At 48.9% G+C, this 19,789-nt stretch overlaps 1 protein-coding gene across 2 annotated transcripts; it reads left to right on the plus strand.

Moving 5' to 3' along the window:
- Window positions 1-4,903: 4,903 nt before the first annotated feature.
- On the plus strand, window positions 4,904-18,218 carry LOC135829474 (uncharacterized). Of its 2 annotated transcripts, XR_010555833.1 has the most exons (7): window positions 4,904-5,063; window positions 5,140-5,324; window positions 5,902-6,053; window positions 8,300-8,668; window positions 14,963-15,267; window positions 17,001-17,625; window positions 17,660-18,218. XR_010555833.1 is itself a non-coding variant. In XM_065341882.1 (6 exons), exons 3-5 carry the CDS (start codon window positions 6,047-6,049, stop codon window positions 15,244-15,246), a joined length of 660 nt encoding a protein of 219 aa, XP_065197954.1. In that variant the 5' UTR covers window positions 4,904-5,063; window positions 5,140-5,324; window positions 5,902-6,046; the 3' UTR covers window positions 15,247-15,267; window positions 17,001-18,218. The 2 variants fall into 2 exon arrangements, 1 of the variants encoding a protein (XP_065197954.1); XM_065341882.1 differs by having other exon boundaries at window positions 17,001-18,218.
- The last annotated feature ends 1,571 nt before the right edge of the window (window positions 18,219-19,789 follow it).

The following is a 19,789-nucleotide window of genomic DNA, read 5'->3' on the forward strand; positions in this document are numbered from 1 at the left end:
GGTGGAGAGTTACTCTTAACTCGTTCCATATGTCCTTTTCCTTTCTACTTTTAATAAAGTGTTATACATATTTTGGTGAGTATGAATGATATACAGTCGAACCTCTTTAGCCTAGGACGAACACCAAGGGACCGATGGTATTTTGTTCTGTGAGTTTATCTTAACCCTATTTTATAACCAATGAATGCAATTATTTCTCCAATAGATACGAATAGATTTCTTCTACAGCGAAAAGGTTCTAAGCCAGACCGACTCATTGACTCGCCTCGTATGAAACAAATGAGTCACTGAACCTTTCTTTAGCAACATGACAGCAACTAAAACAGCAACAGAGGAAGTACGATTCATGTACAGCTAGGGTCAGGCGGATTCTGCCGGCAGAAAAATTGGCAGAATTCGGTACTTTTTCTGGTAAGTTTCATGCATGTTGGGTATGTGGATGAAAAAATGGAGCAGAATTCGAGGAATTGCCCGCCATAAGGTTTGTATGGTTCTGCCAATTTCACTGCTTTTCGAGCAGAATCTGCCACCTTTTCGAGCAGAATCCGCCGGTCCCTATGTACAGCACATTCTTGCAGGTACTACAAACAGATTGCAGATTGTAATTCTTGCTTTGCCGGCACACAATTTTATTTGGGGCAGTGCAGTCTCGGCGCTACTCACAATCAAACAGCCCAGACTCGAGTAAACAAATCCAATCGTACGAGCTCTGCTTCTTAGCTGGTGTGCAACCTGGGGCATGGAAGCTTGCCCATGTAGTCCCGGTTCACAAGCGGTCCTCCAGATCTTTGGCATCTAACTACTGACCAATATCACTTCTAACGATCATGTCGAAAGTCATGGAGGGCATTGTAAACACGCCACTGGTCAACTATCTAGAGAAGCATGAGGTGTTGCCAAACAGCCAGTTTGGATTCCGACGTGGTAGAGGAACCGCAGATATCTTAACGGCTCTCCAACATGAATGGGTCCACACCATAAGTACTGGCGGTTGTGTCCAGGTCCTCGCCGTGGATATTGCCGGTGCGTTTGACCGGGTATCGCACACAGGAGTGCTGTACAAAGCAAAGCAGGCCGGCGTCGACGGACGCCTGCTTGTATGGCTACAGGACTACCTCACCAACCGAAACATCCGCGTTGTGGTTGGAGGCCAGACGTCAGATGCTCAACCCATCCAGGCTGGTGTCCCCCAAGGCAGCATCCTAGGACCCAGCCTCCTCCTTCTATACACCTCTGACATTGAACAATGTTTAACTCCAGGAACGCAGTTGAGCAGCTTTGCAGACGACACCACACTCTACAGCTTAGTACAGCCAACTGACAATCTCCAACAGTCCACTGCCTCCCTCCAAGGGTCCCTCAACAGTCTTGAGGAGTGGGGCCGCAGGTGGCGTATCTGTTTTGAGCCAGCCAAGACACAGCGCATGACTCTACATCGCAAGCACATTCCCCCCTGCACTCCACCGGTCACCTTTGGAGGGGAAGCACTCCAGGAGACAGATACCCTGAAGCTGCTGGGAGTCATGCTCGACCCTACTCTCTCCTACAGAGCGCACACTCGCAGTGTTGCACTGCGCGCCTCACAAAGGCTGGGTTTCCTACGAAAGGCAGCACCCATCCTGGACGACCATGGTCGAGTGACGGTCTACAAGGGATTCGTGCGACCCCTACTTGAATATGCCCCACTGGTCTGGTCGAGCGCAGCCGCAACTAACATGGCCCAGCTGGACAAGGTTCAGCAACGTGCCCTGCATTTCCTGGGACCTGGAGCCATCCTCCAAAGTCTTCAGCTTCGTCGGATGGTGGCAGCCCTGTCATACTTGTTCAAGCTGCACTACATTCCAGGGCCTCCCCAGGTAAAGGCCATGCTGCCACCAACCAAGCCCCCTGCCGTAGCTAGCATGTGCACACGGCAAAAACGTCAGATGCACCATGCCTTCCAGCTGAAGTGGACACCCCCTCGCACAGCCCCTGACTACCTCCTGCGATCCTTCCCCTTCTTCGCCATCACACCCTGGATCAACCTGCCTGCGGACCTCCTGCTTCACGAACATTGCGCGAAATCGCGCATCTATGAGCGACATCCACATAAACTGCTGGGACCATGGTTCTCTACTCGAATCTCATTCTGAGCACCCTTTTTTCTTCCTTTTTTCAGCCGTTTTTTTGCAAAAAGTCCTCGAGCTCGATTTTTTTTGATCGATCGTTCTTCAAGGAAAGACGAGTGGACAATCGATCAACAGGGCCGAGGACGAATGCGTCTGGTTGGAGTTCTTGCGTGGCACAGGATGACCAGACACACATATAGATACATTGCGACGATCTAATCTGCACAGTGTTTCCTAATACCGCACGCACGACGGTAAGTACAATTCATGTGATTTCAAATTGTTTGTGATCTACAACGTCGCGAGCAGGACGGAAATACAGCAACAGCACGACAACCGTTATACCAGGCAGTAACCAACAGTCACCTCCGTCACATTCTCCAGATCAGAAGGCAAGTGAGGCAGTGAACATGAAGAAATAAAGTATGAAAGAATGAAAAGTGAATAATTCAAAAATCTCAGAAACGTTGAACGTAAAAAACACTGAGAACAAGAAAAGTGACTTACTTCGATGGCAAAAGACAAAGCGAATGTTCCTCGTATGGACCTGGCTCTTGCGGAATCAGCCACACTGTGGAACCATGTGTTTGATTCCACAAGGGATGGCTACCTGCTCCTCACCAACCAGCCTCCACGACGGTGGTAAAGTCGCCAAAAATACGAAAGTTGAACATGTTGTGCATGCATGCAATAGAAAATTTGTGCTGAGTATGTCGAGTGGCCATTCGCACAGGACAAAGCCGTTGCGCAAGCTGTGACCCTGAAATTTCGTCCATTGGTACGGTAGCGAGGGTAACCCTGAGCTGGAAAGTGTAAGGGATGGCATGCTACACTCCCCCGCATACGCTTGACAGCACGATTTGAGGCGTGGAGTAGTAATATACCAGTATCTTACTACCCCCTGATACCTGATGCATGGACGTCGTCATCTTCATCCCGCAGATCGAAAATGTACAGGTGTCGCGTGATTTCGCGCAATGCCTCATTCAAGACGCCACCAAACCTTCAAGGTCAACGTATGTAAGGATCTAATCCGAAAGAGATGGCTGTGGTCCACACAGTACCTGTGACGATGATATTGAGACCCATTTAGTATTTACCTCTCTAGTCTCTACTAGTACTTGCTTGTTATGATTATTGTTCTCTTTCTTCTTTTTTTCCCTTCTGGTTTAGTCATAACACGTATTTATATTATTTGGTGCAATACTAGCGCCCCTTTCTCGCACCAAATTATTATTTTTGCTACTTGACCATGCAACCCCCCCCCTTTTTTTTCGATGCCAGGTTGCAACGCTAACGCCGAGACCCCTGGTCGGTCGAGTTGTTCCCTGTACATCGGCACGTCGTCCCTACATCCCATGTGTCTTGTCTTGTGTTTGTCTCCACATGTCTCTTTGTAGGGTTGTGTTCCCAATAAATAAATAAATTCATTAAAAAAATAAAAAACGAGATTTTCACGAGACGAGACTGCACTTATGCACATTGTACAGATGTACGAAGTTCTGTACTATGGCCGTAGGTGTGTACATACCCGGTTGGGTGTTCATTGTGTGCAATACATGCGCGTTTGACCCATTTAGCCTCACAATTCATGGCAAACGATCACTTTTCAAGCCTTCTTCACTTTGGGATTGAACTAACGACTAGCTAGATCTCTGCCGGAAAAAGATTTCGTATGAAATGCCTTCATGGCCCATTTCATAGTGGAAATAGCAGTAAACACAATAGGGTCCTGCACATTCAACACCCAACCGGGTCTACGGGATTCTACAAGATTATACGGGATTTCGTGCATCTGTACAATGTGCATAAGGCCTATTGCATTAGCTTGTTTCGTATGAAACAAACAAGTCACTGAACCTGTCCATAATGGGGATTTTCCCTGATATGCGAATTATGCATACTCAGTCAATGCGTCCTTGAACCTTTACCTCCAGATTGGGAACTGCCAACATATTATGCAACTGTAAAATTCAGATTCTACCCTTTGATCGGGACACGGAATGCCGGAAGCAAAACCAGTGCCTTGCTTGCACAATGAACATGAGTATTTCGACAACACATCTAAGCCTCAGCAGCAACATAAGCCTTACCGTCCAGAAGGTGAACTCGCATTCTTGGGACACTGTGGGAAAGGGTAAAGAGATACGAATGGATCTAAATCCGAATAAAATCAGCTCACGTTTCCGTAAATGAAAGGGTGAGCATAAGCAGTGAGTCGAAGGAAACTGGTCAACTCAGAGATCACCTGTCATTGAGTATTCCGTAAAAGGAGGCCTCGACAGCGGAAAAGCTAAATTTAGAAAAGAGATCCTGTCAGCTTTTCCGTTGTTTATTGCATTCCACCTAAAATCAGAACACTTTTCGTAAGTGAAAGAGTAAAGACAAGCAAATGAATCAAAGGGAACTGGTCAACTCACCTGTCATTGAGTAGTATTCCGTGAAAGGAGGTCTAGGTCTCAGCAGAGCCGAAGCGAAATAAGCCAGGAGACGAAATATCCGAAACAGCTCATGCAAGAAGCATGCAGTTCCTTGTTCCTCGTGCATGCGCATCCGAAAACGGACTGCAACAAAATGTCTGCCGTGCACGTGCACAGCACGCGCGACCACGCGTTGCACCGTTGGTAGATACGGTATCTAGATAGGCGCGGCCAGGATACCGGATCTAGGAGGCATGGAGTATACTGCATGTAGTGAAATACCGAGCACCTTACTTACGTAGCATAGCGCGCGCGATGTCGTTTTTTCTTGCCAAGTGAACAGGATCGCGACTCCTGGCTCTTGACCTTTGCCTTTGGTCGGTGTACGAGCTAGATGGATGCACGAACAGTTTTCGTAGGGTGAGTACTTTTTCATGTACCGGTACTGATGATGTAGCACTGAATGCGGCAAGTAGGACTCGCCCATCCGCCCCTCCCCACCTGGACTGAAAAGCTGAAGCGCAGCGTCGAGGAGGTAGGGGCGCTCTGGCGGGATTTTACGGTATATATTTTGACTAATTTTATTATTATCATGGTAATGGTCCTTGCAGTGCAGCGATAGGTCCTCTTCAGTACTCCAGCAGTCCCATCAACCGATCCATATTAGCTGCCCGCTACATCATCTCGGATTCTAGCAGTAGTCTAGTAGTAGTACGTCCGAGTCCCAGGCACTCGGACTCGGAGCCAGCCAACCAGGACGTATCGTAAATCGGGAGCGGGCGTATTTTCTCGAAAGGTAGGCCACTTTGATCGAGCACAGTCCAGTGCATTACGGTCTTACTAACGGCTGTAGTGATATTACACTATTTACAGGGGCGTAGGAAGGTCTTCTACTAGTTCTAGTTCTACATTGGTGCGACATATAAAGGCAGGGGAGGGGGGTTCCTGGGGCCATCAATTAGTTCACTGAATATGCTCCTTTACAGGTAAGCAGAGCCTCATGGTTGGCCTCAAGTCGATTTATGCGGTGGGGTGGGGATGGGGACACGTTAGTTGCATTCATGTTACCCTTACTTGGAGTACTGACTTTAAGATTGAGAAACACAAAATTAATAATTCATTCATGCTGTAATTGTGCTGTGCGCTGCTGGTTCAGGGCGCTGTGCAACCCCGGACCTGCACTCTGCAGACACTGGGCTGCGTACTTGTGCATTGCATCGAGCAACCCCGAACCCGTTAGCACTGGACTGAACATGTGTGTGTGTGTGTGTGTGTGTGTGTGTGTGTGTGTGGTGTGTGTGTTTGTGTGTGTGTGTGTGTGTGTGTGTGTGTGTGTGTGTGTGTGTGTGTGTGTGTGCTGTTGTGTGCATCAGGATAGCAAGATTGTGCTCTGCTAGAGTCCTGGTGGCCACTGATGTGTATCAGGTGGGACATCAGCGTCAGCCGGAACTACCCACGCCACAGTGATTGGTCATACTGTTGACAGTGATCGGGGACATTGTTGTTCTTATCCCAAATATGGATGGTGAGTGTGTGTCGCAACACCGTAACGATAGCCAAGCTCTATCAGTGCGCTTAACTATCCACAAAATAAGGAATTCGGGTGGACGCACCCATTACCGTAGCGCTGGACATCCGAACCAGTTCCGTTATATCACGACGTTTCGGCACTTGCAACAATGAATGCCTGATTTCAGAGATGACGCTCCAGAAAGCCTCTGCCCTTCTTTAGATTACGGTGAAGTCTGTACGCCATAGTGGTTGTCTCTTGTACACTCTCTCAGCGTCCTTACGCAGTGTAATACATGTATAGGTGGAATCCTGATAATTCGAACATAGTGCTTAATTTGAACATAGTGCTTAATTATTAGAAGTTTTCCAGGACCGATTTCTGTCAATACGATTCCCACATAAAATTTCTGATAATTTGAACCTCGAACTGGACACGTCCGGTTCATTGGAAGTCCCACAGATTCCACTTACATAGAAAATGCATTGGATTTGTGCTGATAATTCGAAGTTAGCAAAGTGTAATTCGAAGTTCACTGTACACTGTACTGGTCAGTTCAGTTGAGCAGGCTGTGCTGGTCAGTTCAGTATCCGTGAAATCTGTGTCTAAGGTCCATAGCGCAACTTTGGGGGGGGGGGGGGGGGGGATTCCACCTGCACTGGGTTTTGAGAAAATAGGGCAGAGACTGAATTATGCTTTCCCATGGTATGACTTTTCTTCAAGTGCTCATGGGCTCAAATTTTGGTTAGAATTTTGAAGCAATAGGGGGTGAGACATTGTGCATGCAGGCGACATGACGTCTCGCTTACCATTCCCTGTGCCACCTGCATGATGTGGCAGATTTTTTGAGGGACACTCACAGCTGAAACCAAGAGTATTATAAGCCCCCAAGAGTGTGCAACTGCTGATATCCTTTCTATGGGGTTCGCCGACGGCGAAAACTCACATCACGCGGTGCAGTGTCGCAGTTATACGTTTCCAGCCTGTGCTTAGCGATCAGCGGTGTAATGAAAAACATTCTCTGACAGAAACTCACTGCGCGTATGCGAATCCCGAGCATGATCATGGCAGATATTCGGATTGCGCGCACGCTATCCTTCATCTGTACGTAGTACAAAACGTACCTGAGAAACTGATGTGAGTTTTCGCCGTCGGACATCCCATATGCAGAGTTGCACACTCTTGGGAGGTTATAATTTACTGTAAAAGCAGAAATATTCGTCTGGAATTTAATTTCGTCTTTTTCGTCCAAGGAGCTTTTGGACTAAATTAAATGCCGGACTAATGTCGATTTGTCCAGCTTTTCAATACACTCTTATAATCCATGGACGAAATTTACAACCGGACGAACTCCCTTTCTTTGGAGTTGAATGAAATTATTGACCGACGGAATTTTCTTCCTATACATGTACAGTATTTATAGTCTTGCTGCAACTGGCAGGGCGTTGAGGTGTTTATAAGTCTTGATCTCTCTCATTCTGATCTTGTCCGCTATCGTTGCTATAAGAGAAAATCTGTGGGTGCACATCCAGTGCATTTTCAGATTTGCGTGCTTCTCTTGCGACGCGCGTATACATCGTACTGCACAGGCAGAAAATTCCGTCGGTCAATAATTTCATTCAACTCCAAAGAAAGGGAGTTCGTCCGGTTGTAAATTTCGTCCATGAATCATAAGAGTGTATTGAAAAGCTGGACAAGTCGACATTAGTCCGGCATTATTTTAATTTAGTCCAAAAGCTCCTTGGACGAAAAAGACGAAATAAAATTCCAGACTTTGGCCACACCTGCCGCACCGGTTCCGATGCCCCTGCAAGCGGTCCGTCGTATCGCTGCGGGGCCCGGCGAGTCAGTTGTAAGCCTGTTCAATGCACAGGCTTGTGTTCATCAGAAGCGGGCGCTCGCAAGTCTGTAGAGCTGCATGATGGATCAAGTCAAGACCAGGCCAGGCCTGTTCCTAACTTAGTGTCGGATGGTTCTACTGAAGCAGTGTTAAGCCCAACACTGCTTTTGCACGGCTTGTCAATAGCTTCAGACTTAGGAACGGAATGTATGGAGTTGTGGTCACATCTTGGTCATGTGACTGAATTTGTGTAGAAAATGATCATGTCATGTGACCAGCGGAACCAACATGGCCGACGTCTTGTGACCCATAGATGCAGGAGTTGAGTGGAATTGAACCCAACATGCCTATCCGGCACGGTCATGTGATAGATGTGAAACCATTCTGTTTCTCTATGTGTGTGTTGTGCCAACATTTTCAGACGAGTCTCAGCTCTCTGACATGACAGCATGGGAGAGTGACGTCTTCACAGAACTTCGGCCTAAGCTGGGTTCCACGCTAACTCCAGATGATATGCGTCGCCAGTGTGAGGCTAAGAAGTTGATTACGCGTGCACAGAGTAAGCTATTTGCATCATACATTGGCCCTGCAGCGCAGAATGAGGCATTGCTCAATGCACTAAGCACTGGTGATGACGAATCCTTCCACACCTTCCTTGAATGCATCCGTAAAGTCGAGCCACCAGCCAGCGCGAGAAGGTTATTGGCCAAGCTGGAACCTGTCGACAAATTCCGCAGCACTGCTGAGGCCGCATCAGCGTCTGCAGGAGCATCCGCTGCTGATCCAGTGGGTAAGTAAAGAGCAGTAGGCTGTACAGGCAGAGGCCATTTGGGACTTTTGCAGCTCCATAGTTCTTTATCCGTAGTTTTGGCAGCCCAGCTGGCATCAGGCCGGTCTGAAGGCTTGAAGTAGCTAGCTAGCAAGCAGTAGGACTAGGAGGAGTAGTGCGATGGCAGTAGGGCAGTGTAGTGCGATAGGGGTAGGGCAGTGTAGTGCGATAGGGGTAGGGCAGTGTAGTGCGATATGTGTAGGGCAGTGTAGTGCGATAGGGGTAGGGCAGTGTAGTGCGATAGGGGTAGGGCAGTGTAGTGCGATAGGGGTAGGGCAGTGTAGTGCGATAGGGGTAGGCAGTGTAGTGCGATAGGGGTAGGGCAGTGTAGTGCGATAGGGGTAGGGCAGTGTAGTGCGATAGGGGTAGGGCAGTGTAGTGGGATAGGGGTGGGGCAGTGTAGTGCGATAGGGGTACGGCAGTGTAGTGCGATAGGGGTAGGGCAGTGTAGTGCGATAGGGGTAGGGCAGTGTGCGATAGGGGTAGGGCAGTGTGGTGCGATATGTGTAGGGCAGTGTAGGGCGATAGGGGTAGGGCAGTGTGGTGCGATATGTGTAGGGCAGTGTAGTGCGATAGGGGTAGGGCAGTGTAGTGCGATAGGGGTAGGGCAGTGTAGTGCGATAGGGGTAGGGCAGTGGAGTGCGATAGGGGTAGGGCAGTGTAGTGCGATATGGGTAGGGCAGTGTAGTGCGTTAGGGGTAGGGCAGTGTAGTGCGATAGGGGTAGGGCAGTGTAGTGCGATAGGGGTAGGGCAGTGTAGTGCGATAGGGGTGGGGCAGTGTAGTGCGATAGGGGTAGAGCAGTGTAGTGCGATATGGGTAGGGCAGTGTAGTGCGATAGGGGTAGGGCAGTGTAGTGCGATAGGGGTAGGGCAGTGTAGTGCGATAGGGGTGGGGCAGTGTAGTGCGATAGGGGTAGGGCAGTGTGGTGCGATAGGGGTAGGGCAGTGTAGTGCGATAGGGGTAGGGCAGTGTAGTGCGATAGGGGTAGGGCAGTGTAGTGCGATAGGGGTAGGGCAGTGTAGTGCGATAGGGGTAGGGCAGTGTAGTGCGATAGGGGTAGGGCAGTGTAGTGCGATGGGGGTAGGGCAGTGTAGTGCGATATGTGTAGGGCAGTGTAGTGCGATAGGGGTAGGGCAGTGTAGTGCGACAGGGGTAGGGCAGTGTAGTGCGATATGGGTAGGGCAGTGTAGTGCGATAGGGGTAGGGCAGTGTAGTGCGATAGGGGTAGGGCAGTGTAGTGCGATAGGGGTAGGGCAGTGTAGTGCGACAGGGGTAGGGCAGTGTAGTGCGATATGGGTAGGGCAGTGTAGTGCGATAGGGGTAGGGCAGTGTAGTGCGATAGGGGTAGGGCAGTGTTGTGCGATAGGGGTAGGGCAGTGTTGTGCGATAGGGGTAGGGCAGTGTAGTGCGATAGGGGTAGGGCAGTGTAGTGCGATAGGGGTAGGGCAGTGTAGTGCGATAGGGGTGGGGCAGTGTAGTGCGATAGGGGTAGGGCAGTGTAGTGCGATAGCGGTAGGGCAGTGTAGTGCGATAGGGGTGGGGCAGTGTAGTGCGATAGGGGTAGGGCAGTGTAGTGCGATAGGGGTAGGGCAGTGTAGTGCGATAGGGGTAGGGCAGTGTAGTGCGATAGGGGTTGGGCAGTGTAGTGGGATATGTGTAGGGCAGTGTAGTGTGATAGGGGTAGGGCAGTGTAGTGTGATAGGGGTAGGGCAGTGTAGTGCGATAGGGGTAGAGCAGTGTAGGGCGATAGGGGTAGGGCAGTGTGGTGCGATATGTGTAGGGCAGTGTAGTGCGATAGAGGTAGGGCAGTGTAGTGCGATATGTGTAGGGCAGTGTAGTGCGATAGGGGTAGGGCAGTGTAGTGCGATAGGGGTAGGGCAGTGTAGTGCGATAGGGTTAGGGCAGTGTAGTCAATAGGGGTAGGGCAGTGTAGTGCGATAGGGGTAGGGCAGTGTAGTGCGATAGGGGTAGGGCAGTGTAGTGCGATATGTGTAGGGCAGTGTAGTGCGATATGGGTAGGGCAGTGTAGTGCGATATGTGTAGTGCAGTGTAGTGCGATAGGGGTAGGGCAGTGTAGTGCGATAGGGGTAGGGCAGTGTAGTGCGATAGGGGTAGGGCAGTGTAGTGCGATGGGGGTAGGGCAGTGTAGTGCGATAGGGGTAGGGCAGTGTAGTGCGATAGGGGTAGGGCAGTGTAGTGCGATATGTGTAGGGCCAGCGGCGGATCCAGAGTTCACCTGAGGGGAGGGCGCGGGTAATATTCATGACAGGGAAACCTATGCGGTACCTGTATTTTGTACACATTACGACTTAGCGGCTATTTTACGTCATAGGCTTAGCGGTTATGTAGAATTACTATTTTTAGCACATGCACTGACTCCCACTTTTTCAACCACTTCATTGAGGACTCTGGCTGTAGTAGAACATAGCCGTACTACATTGAATTGTGTAAAGATAGTGCTTCAAAGCTCCAGACATGCTGAGATCGAGAACAATGGCAAAATAATAAAATATACGATTACTTGGATGGCCATGTCCGGCAGTAAGAATGGATGATGAGGTATTCACCTCGGGTTGATCCTTGTCGATGCAATGTAGGAAACGGGACGCACGGCGCACAAAAAAAGCCTTCCTCGCCAGCCTTTCCGGAATAGGCAAGCCACTCAAACCTCTTCAGTAGCAGCGAGCGAGTGGAAGTACCGGTCTTTCGGCGGCTGTCGGGATAATCCCTAGATGGCAACACCGTCTGCTTATCAGGCTTCCGGATCCCAAGTATGTTGCGCTTTTCTGCATCGCTGAGAGTTGCACCGCCAATAGCTGCATCAACGGCATCCGAGTAACTTCGCTCCGTAGCAGTGCCACCAGCCACATTCGTGACAGTCACAACGTCGTCATCTGCGATAGTTTCAACAGGTAAACGCTCCTGACTCGCATCCGATGGTGGGACTGTCAGTAGTAGTGACTACTACTGACAGTCCCACCATCGTCATCAGAATCTACTTCGGATTCCATTTGGGGAAGATCAGAGTCTGAGCAGACCTCGATCTCAGGATCTTCGCGGTGGTCCGAATTCTCCTTCCAAAGACGGATCGCTCGGCTGAGCAGCTGACGAAGCGCAAGTTCGCTTCGCGAAAAATCCGTGGAGAGTTTGTTGGCTCCCTAGCCGCTTGGGCGGGCGGTGCGCCATCCCCTTCACCGACTTAGCTATACAAGTTCGTGAACTGAACACTAATTTCAAAACTAAAAGTCAACCAAAGTCTAAGAGAACAACTACTCCGTGTTCAGAAGAACGTTCTTACCTGACACTAGAAACTACTTGTCACAGCATGTGCAAACATGTTAAAGGGGAAGTTAAGGCAAAAATTAAAATTTCACCAGTTGTAGTCTTCGGGGTGCTGAGTCGAATGGTCTTGGTCCGAGAAAGCTGAGACGCTCCCTTCCTACTTGAATCCCAATCGAACTCGCGCACTTCCACCGAAACTGGGTGACTGCGCCCTACTAGATGGGGATTTGTATGCAAAATGTCACTAAAAGCGCCATTTCGTTCTTATAAAAGCACGGATGACCGCGATTGGCCCATATGTTGTACTCTTTTGGACGCTGAGTCGATGGGTTTTGGTCCGAAAAGGCTGCGGTGCAGCGTTCCTCCTTTATTCCCAATCGAACATGGTTGAACAAGCAGTCACGTGCTCCTGGGTGCCCAAATCACCTGGTCACCACGCCAGCAGGCGACAACTTTCACACCAAGGCTCAACTCGAGTTCAACTCGAGTGACAGGACTGCACCCAAAAAAGGTCAAACAAGCTAGTAAGTTGTACCCTGCAGGCACGGTGACCAGGTGACTGGTGTACGCAGCAGCACGTGACCACTTGTTCGACCATGTTCGATTGGGAATAAAGGAGGAACGCTGCTTCGCAGCCTTTTCGGACCAAAACCAGTCGACTCAGCGTCCAAAAGAGTACAACATATGGGCCAATCGCGGTCATCCGTGCTTTTATAAGAACGAAATGGCGCTTTTAGTGACATTTTGCATACAAATCCCCATCTGGTAGGGCGCAGTCACCCAGTTTCGGTGGAAGTGCGCGAGTTCGATTGGGATTCAAGTAGGAAGGAAGCGTCTCAGCTTCCTCGGACCAAGACCATTCGACTCAGCACCCCGAAGACTACAACTGGTGAAATTTTAATTTTTGCCTTAACTTCCCCTTTAACACTTGCGCAACTGCCCATGTGCATGCACTAAAAAAAAATTGAACTGTTTGAGGGGAGGGCGCGCGCCCACCGCGCCCTCCCCTAGATCCGCCACTGAGGGCAGTGTAGTGCGATAGGGGTAGGACAGTGTAGTGCGATAGGGGTAGGGCAGTGTAGTGCGATAGGAGTGGGGCAGTGTAGTGCGATAGGGGTGGGGCAGTGTAGTGCGATAGGGGTAGGGCAGTGTAGTGCGATAGGGGTAGGGCAGTGTAGTGCGATAGGGGTAGGGCAGTGTAGTGCGATAGGGGTAGGGCAGTGTAGTGCGATAGGGGTAGGGCAGTGTAGTGCGATAGGGGTAGGGCAGTGTAGTGCGATAGGGGTAGGGCAGTGTAGTGCGATAGGGGTAGGGCAGTGTAGTGCGATAGGGGTAGGGCAGTGTAGTGCGATAGGAGTGGGGCAGTGTAGTTCGATAGGGGTAGGGCAGTGTAGTGCGATACGGGTAGGGCAGTGTAGTGCGATACGGGTAGGAGTGTAGTGCGATACGGGTAGGGCAGTGTAATGCGATATGTGTAGGGCAGTGTAGGGCGATAGGGGTAGGGCAGTGTAGTGCGATAGGGGTGGGGCAGTGTAGTGCGATGGGGGTAGGGCAGTGTAGTGCGATATGTGTAGGGCAGTGTAGTGCGATAGGGGTAGGTCAGTGTAGTGCGACAGGGGTAGGGCAGTGTAGTGCGATAGGGGTAGGGCAGTGTAGTGCGATAGGGGTGGGGCAGTGTAGTGCGATAGGGTCAGGGCAGTGTAGTGTGATAGGGGTGGGGCAGTGTAGTGCGATATGGGTAGGGCAGTGTAGTGCGATAGGGGTAGGGCAGTGTAGTGCGATAGGGGTGGGGCAGTGTAGTGCGATATGGGTAGGGCAGTGTAGTGCGATAGGGGTGGGGCAGTGTAGTGCGATATGGGTAGGGCAGTGTAGTGCGATAGGGGTAGGGCAGTGTAGTGCGATAGGGGTGGGGCAGTGTAGTGCGATAGGGTCAGGGCAGTGTAGTGTGATAGGGGTGGGGCAGTGTAGTGCGATATGGGTAGGGCAGTGTAGTGCGATAGGGGTGGGGCAGTGTAGTGCGATATGGGTAGGGCAGTGTAGTGCGATAGGGGTAGGGCAGTGTAGTGCGATAGGGGTGGGGCAGTGTAGTGCGATAGGGTCAGGGCAGTGTAGTGTGATAGGGGTGGGGCAGTGTAGTGCGATAGGGGTAGGGCAGTGTAGTGTGATAGGGGTAGGGCAGTGTAGTGCGATAGGGGTAGGGCAGTGTAGTGCGATAGGGTCAGGGCAGTGTAGTGTGATAGGGGTGGGGCAGTGTAGTGCGATAGGGGTAGGGCAGTGTAGTGTGATAGGGGTAGGGCAGTGTAGTGCGATAGGGGTAGGGCAGTGTAGTGTGATAGGGGTAGGGCAGTGTAGTGTGATAGGGGTAGGGCAGTGTAGTGCGATAGGGGTAGGGCAGTTTAGTGCGATAGGGGTAGGGCAGTGTAGCCATTCAGAACCTACCGTATATTCTCTATTGTAAGCGTCGTGCTTATATTTTTTCAACACCCCTCTATCCCGTGCTTATATTGGAGACCGCGCTTATATTGGAGACTGCGCCTATATTTTTTCAACCAATACATCCATACAGAGCAAGAAGAAATACATGCTAGATATCATGCATGCCGCATTGATTTCCACCAAGACCTTGCTAATAATAGAGACTGTGCTTATAATGTTTCGAAAGGTGCTCACAGTGTGCTAGTATTAGAGACTGTGTTAGTAATGGAGACCTGTGCTTATAATAGAGAATACACGGTAATTTATTCTTCATATCGCGCTTTGGGAAACGCTTTGCAATGCGCCGTCGAAGCTTGATTCATTCTTCGTATCGCACTTGGGGAAACACTTTGCCGATATGCACTGCAACCACTGTGTGACGGCCGGTTATTAATAAGTCTAACTCCAGTGAGCTTTATCGTGAAGTTGTCATTATTCTGTGTTCAGTGCATCCTGCATGGCTGCTTGCATGCTCTTTTCATTGATGTTTATGCAGTCTATGATGACCCATTCAACCACCCCGACTATGTGGCGAAAATCGACGTGCCATTGAAAGATCTTGACGGTGTCGAATTAAGGCAGAGGTTGCAGAAGAAGGGATTACTAACCAAGAGCCAAGTGAAGAGGTTGGAGAAGATGTCGAGCGAAACGCATAACAACGAGTTGATCGGGTGGATTCAGTCGTCACGTCGCCATGGATATGTTGCGCTGTGCGAGGTTATTCAGGAGTTGACAGTTGTTGACCCAGAACTGTTGAAAGACATGAAAAACCTGCTGTAACCCGAGTGACGTGTGAAAAAGGTACGCAATCCCTGTCACGGTCCATTGGAAACGTGCTCCTATGTCTTTCTAGTACATTCTACATGCTCGGAACGTGCAGAGCCTGGTGTATATTATACAGATGTTTGTATCTGTGCGGCTCTCCCCTATCCAAAGCAACCGCTTTGTTTCCACTTGTTTGCGAGTTGTTGTTTCTCGCCAGTCTGTCTCACACATTACGCAATGCCAGTAGTAAAACAGTACATGAGTGTACACTGCTGACGGTCGAGAGGCTGGACGGCATTGGGGATTGCAATAACTGTCTTTTTTCCGGCGAAAAGATTCATAGGGCTAGGCGTGTAAGCGGCATTTTGACATGTTGCTTCTTGGAGACTATTCTGTTCTCCTGTCTGATAGCATTGTTGTCTCCTAGAAAATCGCTCATACGTATGTGTATAATTTATTATCGCACAGAGGGTCAAGCCTTTGGCTTTGTGCGGTATCTCTGGTAACGGGGCATGCCTGAAATTGTCGTCTCAGCTGTCAGTGAATGGGATTTTCGGTCTTTGACCTTTTTGCTGGTGAGCTGATCTCCTCATCCCCCCCCCCCGCTTCGGGAGCTGCATCTGCGTCTTGACCCTTGAAGGGTGGTGGTGTTCCTACGGATGCGGAAAACTCGGCCTCTAGCCGAGTCTGAGGCGAACCGTGAATTATAAAAAAGAAATTTGCCATGCAGTGTACAGTATACATTGTTGTGTTGTTCACGTCATGGCTGTCCCGCTCTAATACTCACTACAATGGTGGCGACTGAAATCCGACCTCAGCTCGGTGCACTCACATTGATTCCAAAAACAAACCAGCACACGTTTCTACAATGCCAAGAGACCGCTACTGTGTGTTCAAAAGTTTCAAAAAAGAACCTTGGGCCAGCATTTATACCACATAATCTGTGATCATTTTGTGTATAACAATTTTCCGAAAATGGCCGTGTGTTATCCAATCGCCTAGAAAGTTAGTAGGTTTCAAATTAAAATATGAGTAACATTGGGGGAGCTGCCTGAGCAATATCCCGAAGAAATTTCTGAAAAAGCTCCAACCGAATTTGAATTATGTGAAAAAGTCTAGAGATGAATGTTCTTGAAACGCACTATATAATCGGCGCCGCACTCGAGCATGAAAGTCAGGGGTCGGATTTCAGTTGCCATCACTGTACAGTGAAACCTGGTTTAAGAGACCACCCCACGGTACCACGGTGCAAGAACCACCCCACGGTGCAAGCACCACCCCACGGTGCAAGCACCACCCCACGGTACCACGGTGCAAGCACAACCCCATGGTACCTAGGTGCAAGCAAAAGCAGTCGTTAAAGCCAGGTGGTCTTTAGAACCAGGTCCAACAGGTTCAGTGTAGATCTGTCGGTGCATGGAAAAACGGTCGTTAAGAGCAGGTGGTGGCTAAAACCAGAGGTCGCTTACACCAGGTTTTACTGTACATGCAATACACAAAGTGTCTGTAGTCTTTGCTGCAAACACTGCTCAATACCTCAAAAAGGGGCAGAGCTTACCACACAGGGCAGAACAACAAAGACCAAAAATCCTTCTCGTAACTCCGAGTTTCGTGTTTCAAAAACACTCATCATTCGTCTGATGAGTGTTTTTTGAAGCACGAAACTCGGAGTCACGAGAAGGATTTTTCGTCTCTGTTGTTCTGCCCTGTGTACGTGTAGTACAAGTAGTTATTGCTGTGTCTTGTTGTTTTCTTGTGTATGGACACAGGATGATGGTGATGGTGGCCATGATTGATCAACACTGGATCGCGGCGAGAATTTGTTCTGTCTGTCTCTCTCTCTCTTCCTGTGAGTCCTTCTGTCTGTCTGCCGGTACGTCTTTCTGTCCGTTTTTCTGCTTCACCTCAGACTCTAGACTGAGCTCTCTCCTTCACTTTCTCTCACTCTCGCTTGCTTTCGCTCTCACCCAGTCTCCCGCGCCCACTCACTCATTAAGTCGCGATATTCTTCATTTGCCTGCTGCATTCGCTATCGTAAGCACTACATCCTTTGAGTATGCCTTTCTTCTTCTTCTTTTTCTTCTTCTTCTTCTTCTTCTTCTCGGCCTTTCAATTGCTACATGACTCGCTAGAGACTGCTCTCCCTTAGCTTCTACCTAGCTCCTTTTATTGGTACATGATCACAAAGTATTTTTTTCACTTCTTAGCAGCAGGAACCAGAATGCTGGATTTCCCCGCGCGTGCCCTTCGCTCCATGCACAGTACCTGACCCATGTGTAGAGTCTATATAGCTTGTCTGAGTTGTGTTGAATTGTCATTCAATTTCTTTTTATTCTCAAAAACATATACATATATCTCTACATTCTATCTCTGTGACTTAGAACCTCGCTTTAGGTCCGTATTTGCTTTAGGTCAGTATTTGCTTTAGGTCCGTATTTGACTATTTGAGCTTAGACACTGCTGGAAAAGCAGTGCACTAGTCTGACGTCATCATGTCGAATAGCGGAACATGTTGTAAAAATTCTTTTCCGGTTGAACCGGTATACTCATAGAATTATCAGCTTCTGCGCGGCCTCATTTCTGCCTATCCTTTTTCACTTTGGCTGCCCTTTTTCACTTTTTTGCAATGCTTTTTCAAATGGCAACTTCTTTAATTCTTCTAAGGAAGTGCAATTTTCACAGCAGCCATTTTCACAAAATAATTGCTGTTGCCGGTTGAACCGGTATGCGTAATCACATTCTGCTCGTCTTTTATTCCTGCACTTGCTTTTCATTTTTACTGTTTCTTTGCCTTCGTACTTCTATTTTCAAAGCACCTTTTATTTCATTTTTCAAGGCACCGCAATTTCCAAGGCACCCATTTATATAAAATGATTTTTATACTTTTCTAAAGCACTGGCACATGGTATCTTTTAAACTGCAAATCTCGCCCTAGATTCATTCATCTTGGGAAAGGAGGGGGTATGACTCTCTCGTTTTCACGTGGACATTGAGATTGTTACAGTGGCCTGCATGTACCGTTCTTTTGCGCACGACACACAGTGACCTGGTTGAGAGGGTGTGTGTACAGCATGGTGATTAGTGACCCAGTTGAGAGGGTGTGTGTACAGCATGGTGATTAGTGACCCGGTTGAGAGGGTGTGTGTATAGCATGGTGATTAGTGACCCGGTTGAGAGGGTGTGTGTACAGCATGGTGATTAGTGACCTGGTTGATTGGGTGTGTGTACAGCATGGTGATTAGTGACCCGGTTGAGAGGGTGTGTGTACAGCATGGTGATTAGTGACCCGGTTGAGAGGGTGTGTGTACAGCATGGTGATTAGTGACCCGGTTGAGAGGGTGTGTGTGTACAGGATAGTGATTAGTGACCCGGTTGAGGGTGTGTGTACAGCATGGTGATTAGTGACCCGGTTGAGAGGGTGTGTGTACAGCATGGTGATTAGTGACCCGGTTGAGAGGGTGTGTGTACAGCATGGTGATTAGTGACCCGGTTGAGAGGGTGTGTGTGTACAGGATAGTGATTAGTGACCCGGTTGAGGGTGTGTGTACAGCATGGTGATTAGTGACCTGGTTGAGAGGGTGTGTGTACAGCATGGTGCTGTCCCCGGGGAAAATTGCGATTCCGCGGCCGCGTTTTTTTGCGATTTTAAAAAGACCGCGTTTTCCGCGATTTTCCCCCGTTTTTTTACTTTTTGTTGCACTACACGTACACACAGTGCAGTGTTCGGTCAGCAACGTCTCATCGTGGCGGCTTTTTACTCAAATATGACGAGTGCTTAGACCAGAGACTTGTAACTGATTGATTTCACTACATACTCACTGAAAATTGCCGCTAGGCCTTGACAGATTATGCTAGCATAATTTTTCGCATAATTCCTACCAAAATCGAATAATCGAATAATTCGAGGCAAATTGCATACGAATCGCATAAAATTGGAATAATCCGCCTGTTCGCATCAAATTCCATACAGTTGTACATGTTCTACAAGTATAAGTACAAGTACATGTAGATGCACCAGAAAGTCGTAGGTTTACGACTCCCTTGATAACATGTCCAGTCCACTACAATCAGTGATGGCAAGAGTACATGGTTTTCATGTACTCTTGGTGATGGTCGTAGCTAAGTCGGACGGTGCGTGGAGCCCGTTGAACTTTTGCTACTACAGTACAACGCCCTGTTATTTTGTACAGAACCATTCTACATTACAAATGGTCATTATACATTAGCAGCATACATGTACATGTATGTGAGCATAATGCGGCATAATATGATAACTTTTAGCATAAAAATAGCATAAATCTGCAATATTTTCAGCAATGCGAAAAGCATAATTTCACGAAAATATTAGCATAATCTCTCAAGGCCTAATTGCCGCACATCAATATTATTCACCGCATATTTACCGCATATTCACCGCAAATTATGCCATATTATGCCGCGTTTTCCCGGCGTTTTTTTGCGATTTTTTCCGCAATTTTCCCCGGGGACAGATGGTGTTTGTACTTTGTAGTGACCCGGTTGAGGGTGTGTGTAGAGCATGGTGATTAGTGACCCGGAT

This window comes from Sycon ciliatum, chromosome 13, assembly GCF_964019385.1.
Source record: "Sycon ciliatum chromosome 13, ocSycCili1.1, whole genome shotgun sequence".
NCBI classification, from domain to species: domain Eukaryota; kingdom Metazoa; phylum Porifera; class Calcarea; order Leucosolenida; family Sycettidae; genus Sycon; species Sycon ciliatum.

Bases quoted from the DNA above. Each gene is read 5' to 3' on its own strand.
- LOC135829474 (XM_065341882.1), top strand. The intron at 8,669-14,962 runs GTAAGTAAAGAG...ATGTTTATGCAG, and splicing joins ATCCGCTGCTGATCCAGTGG to TCTATGATGACCCATTCAAC.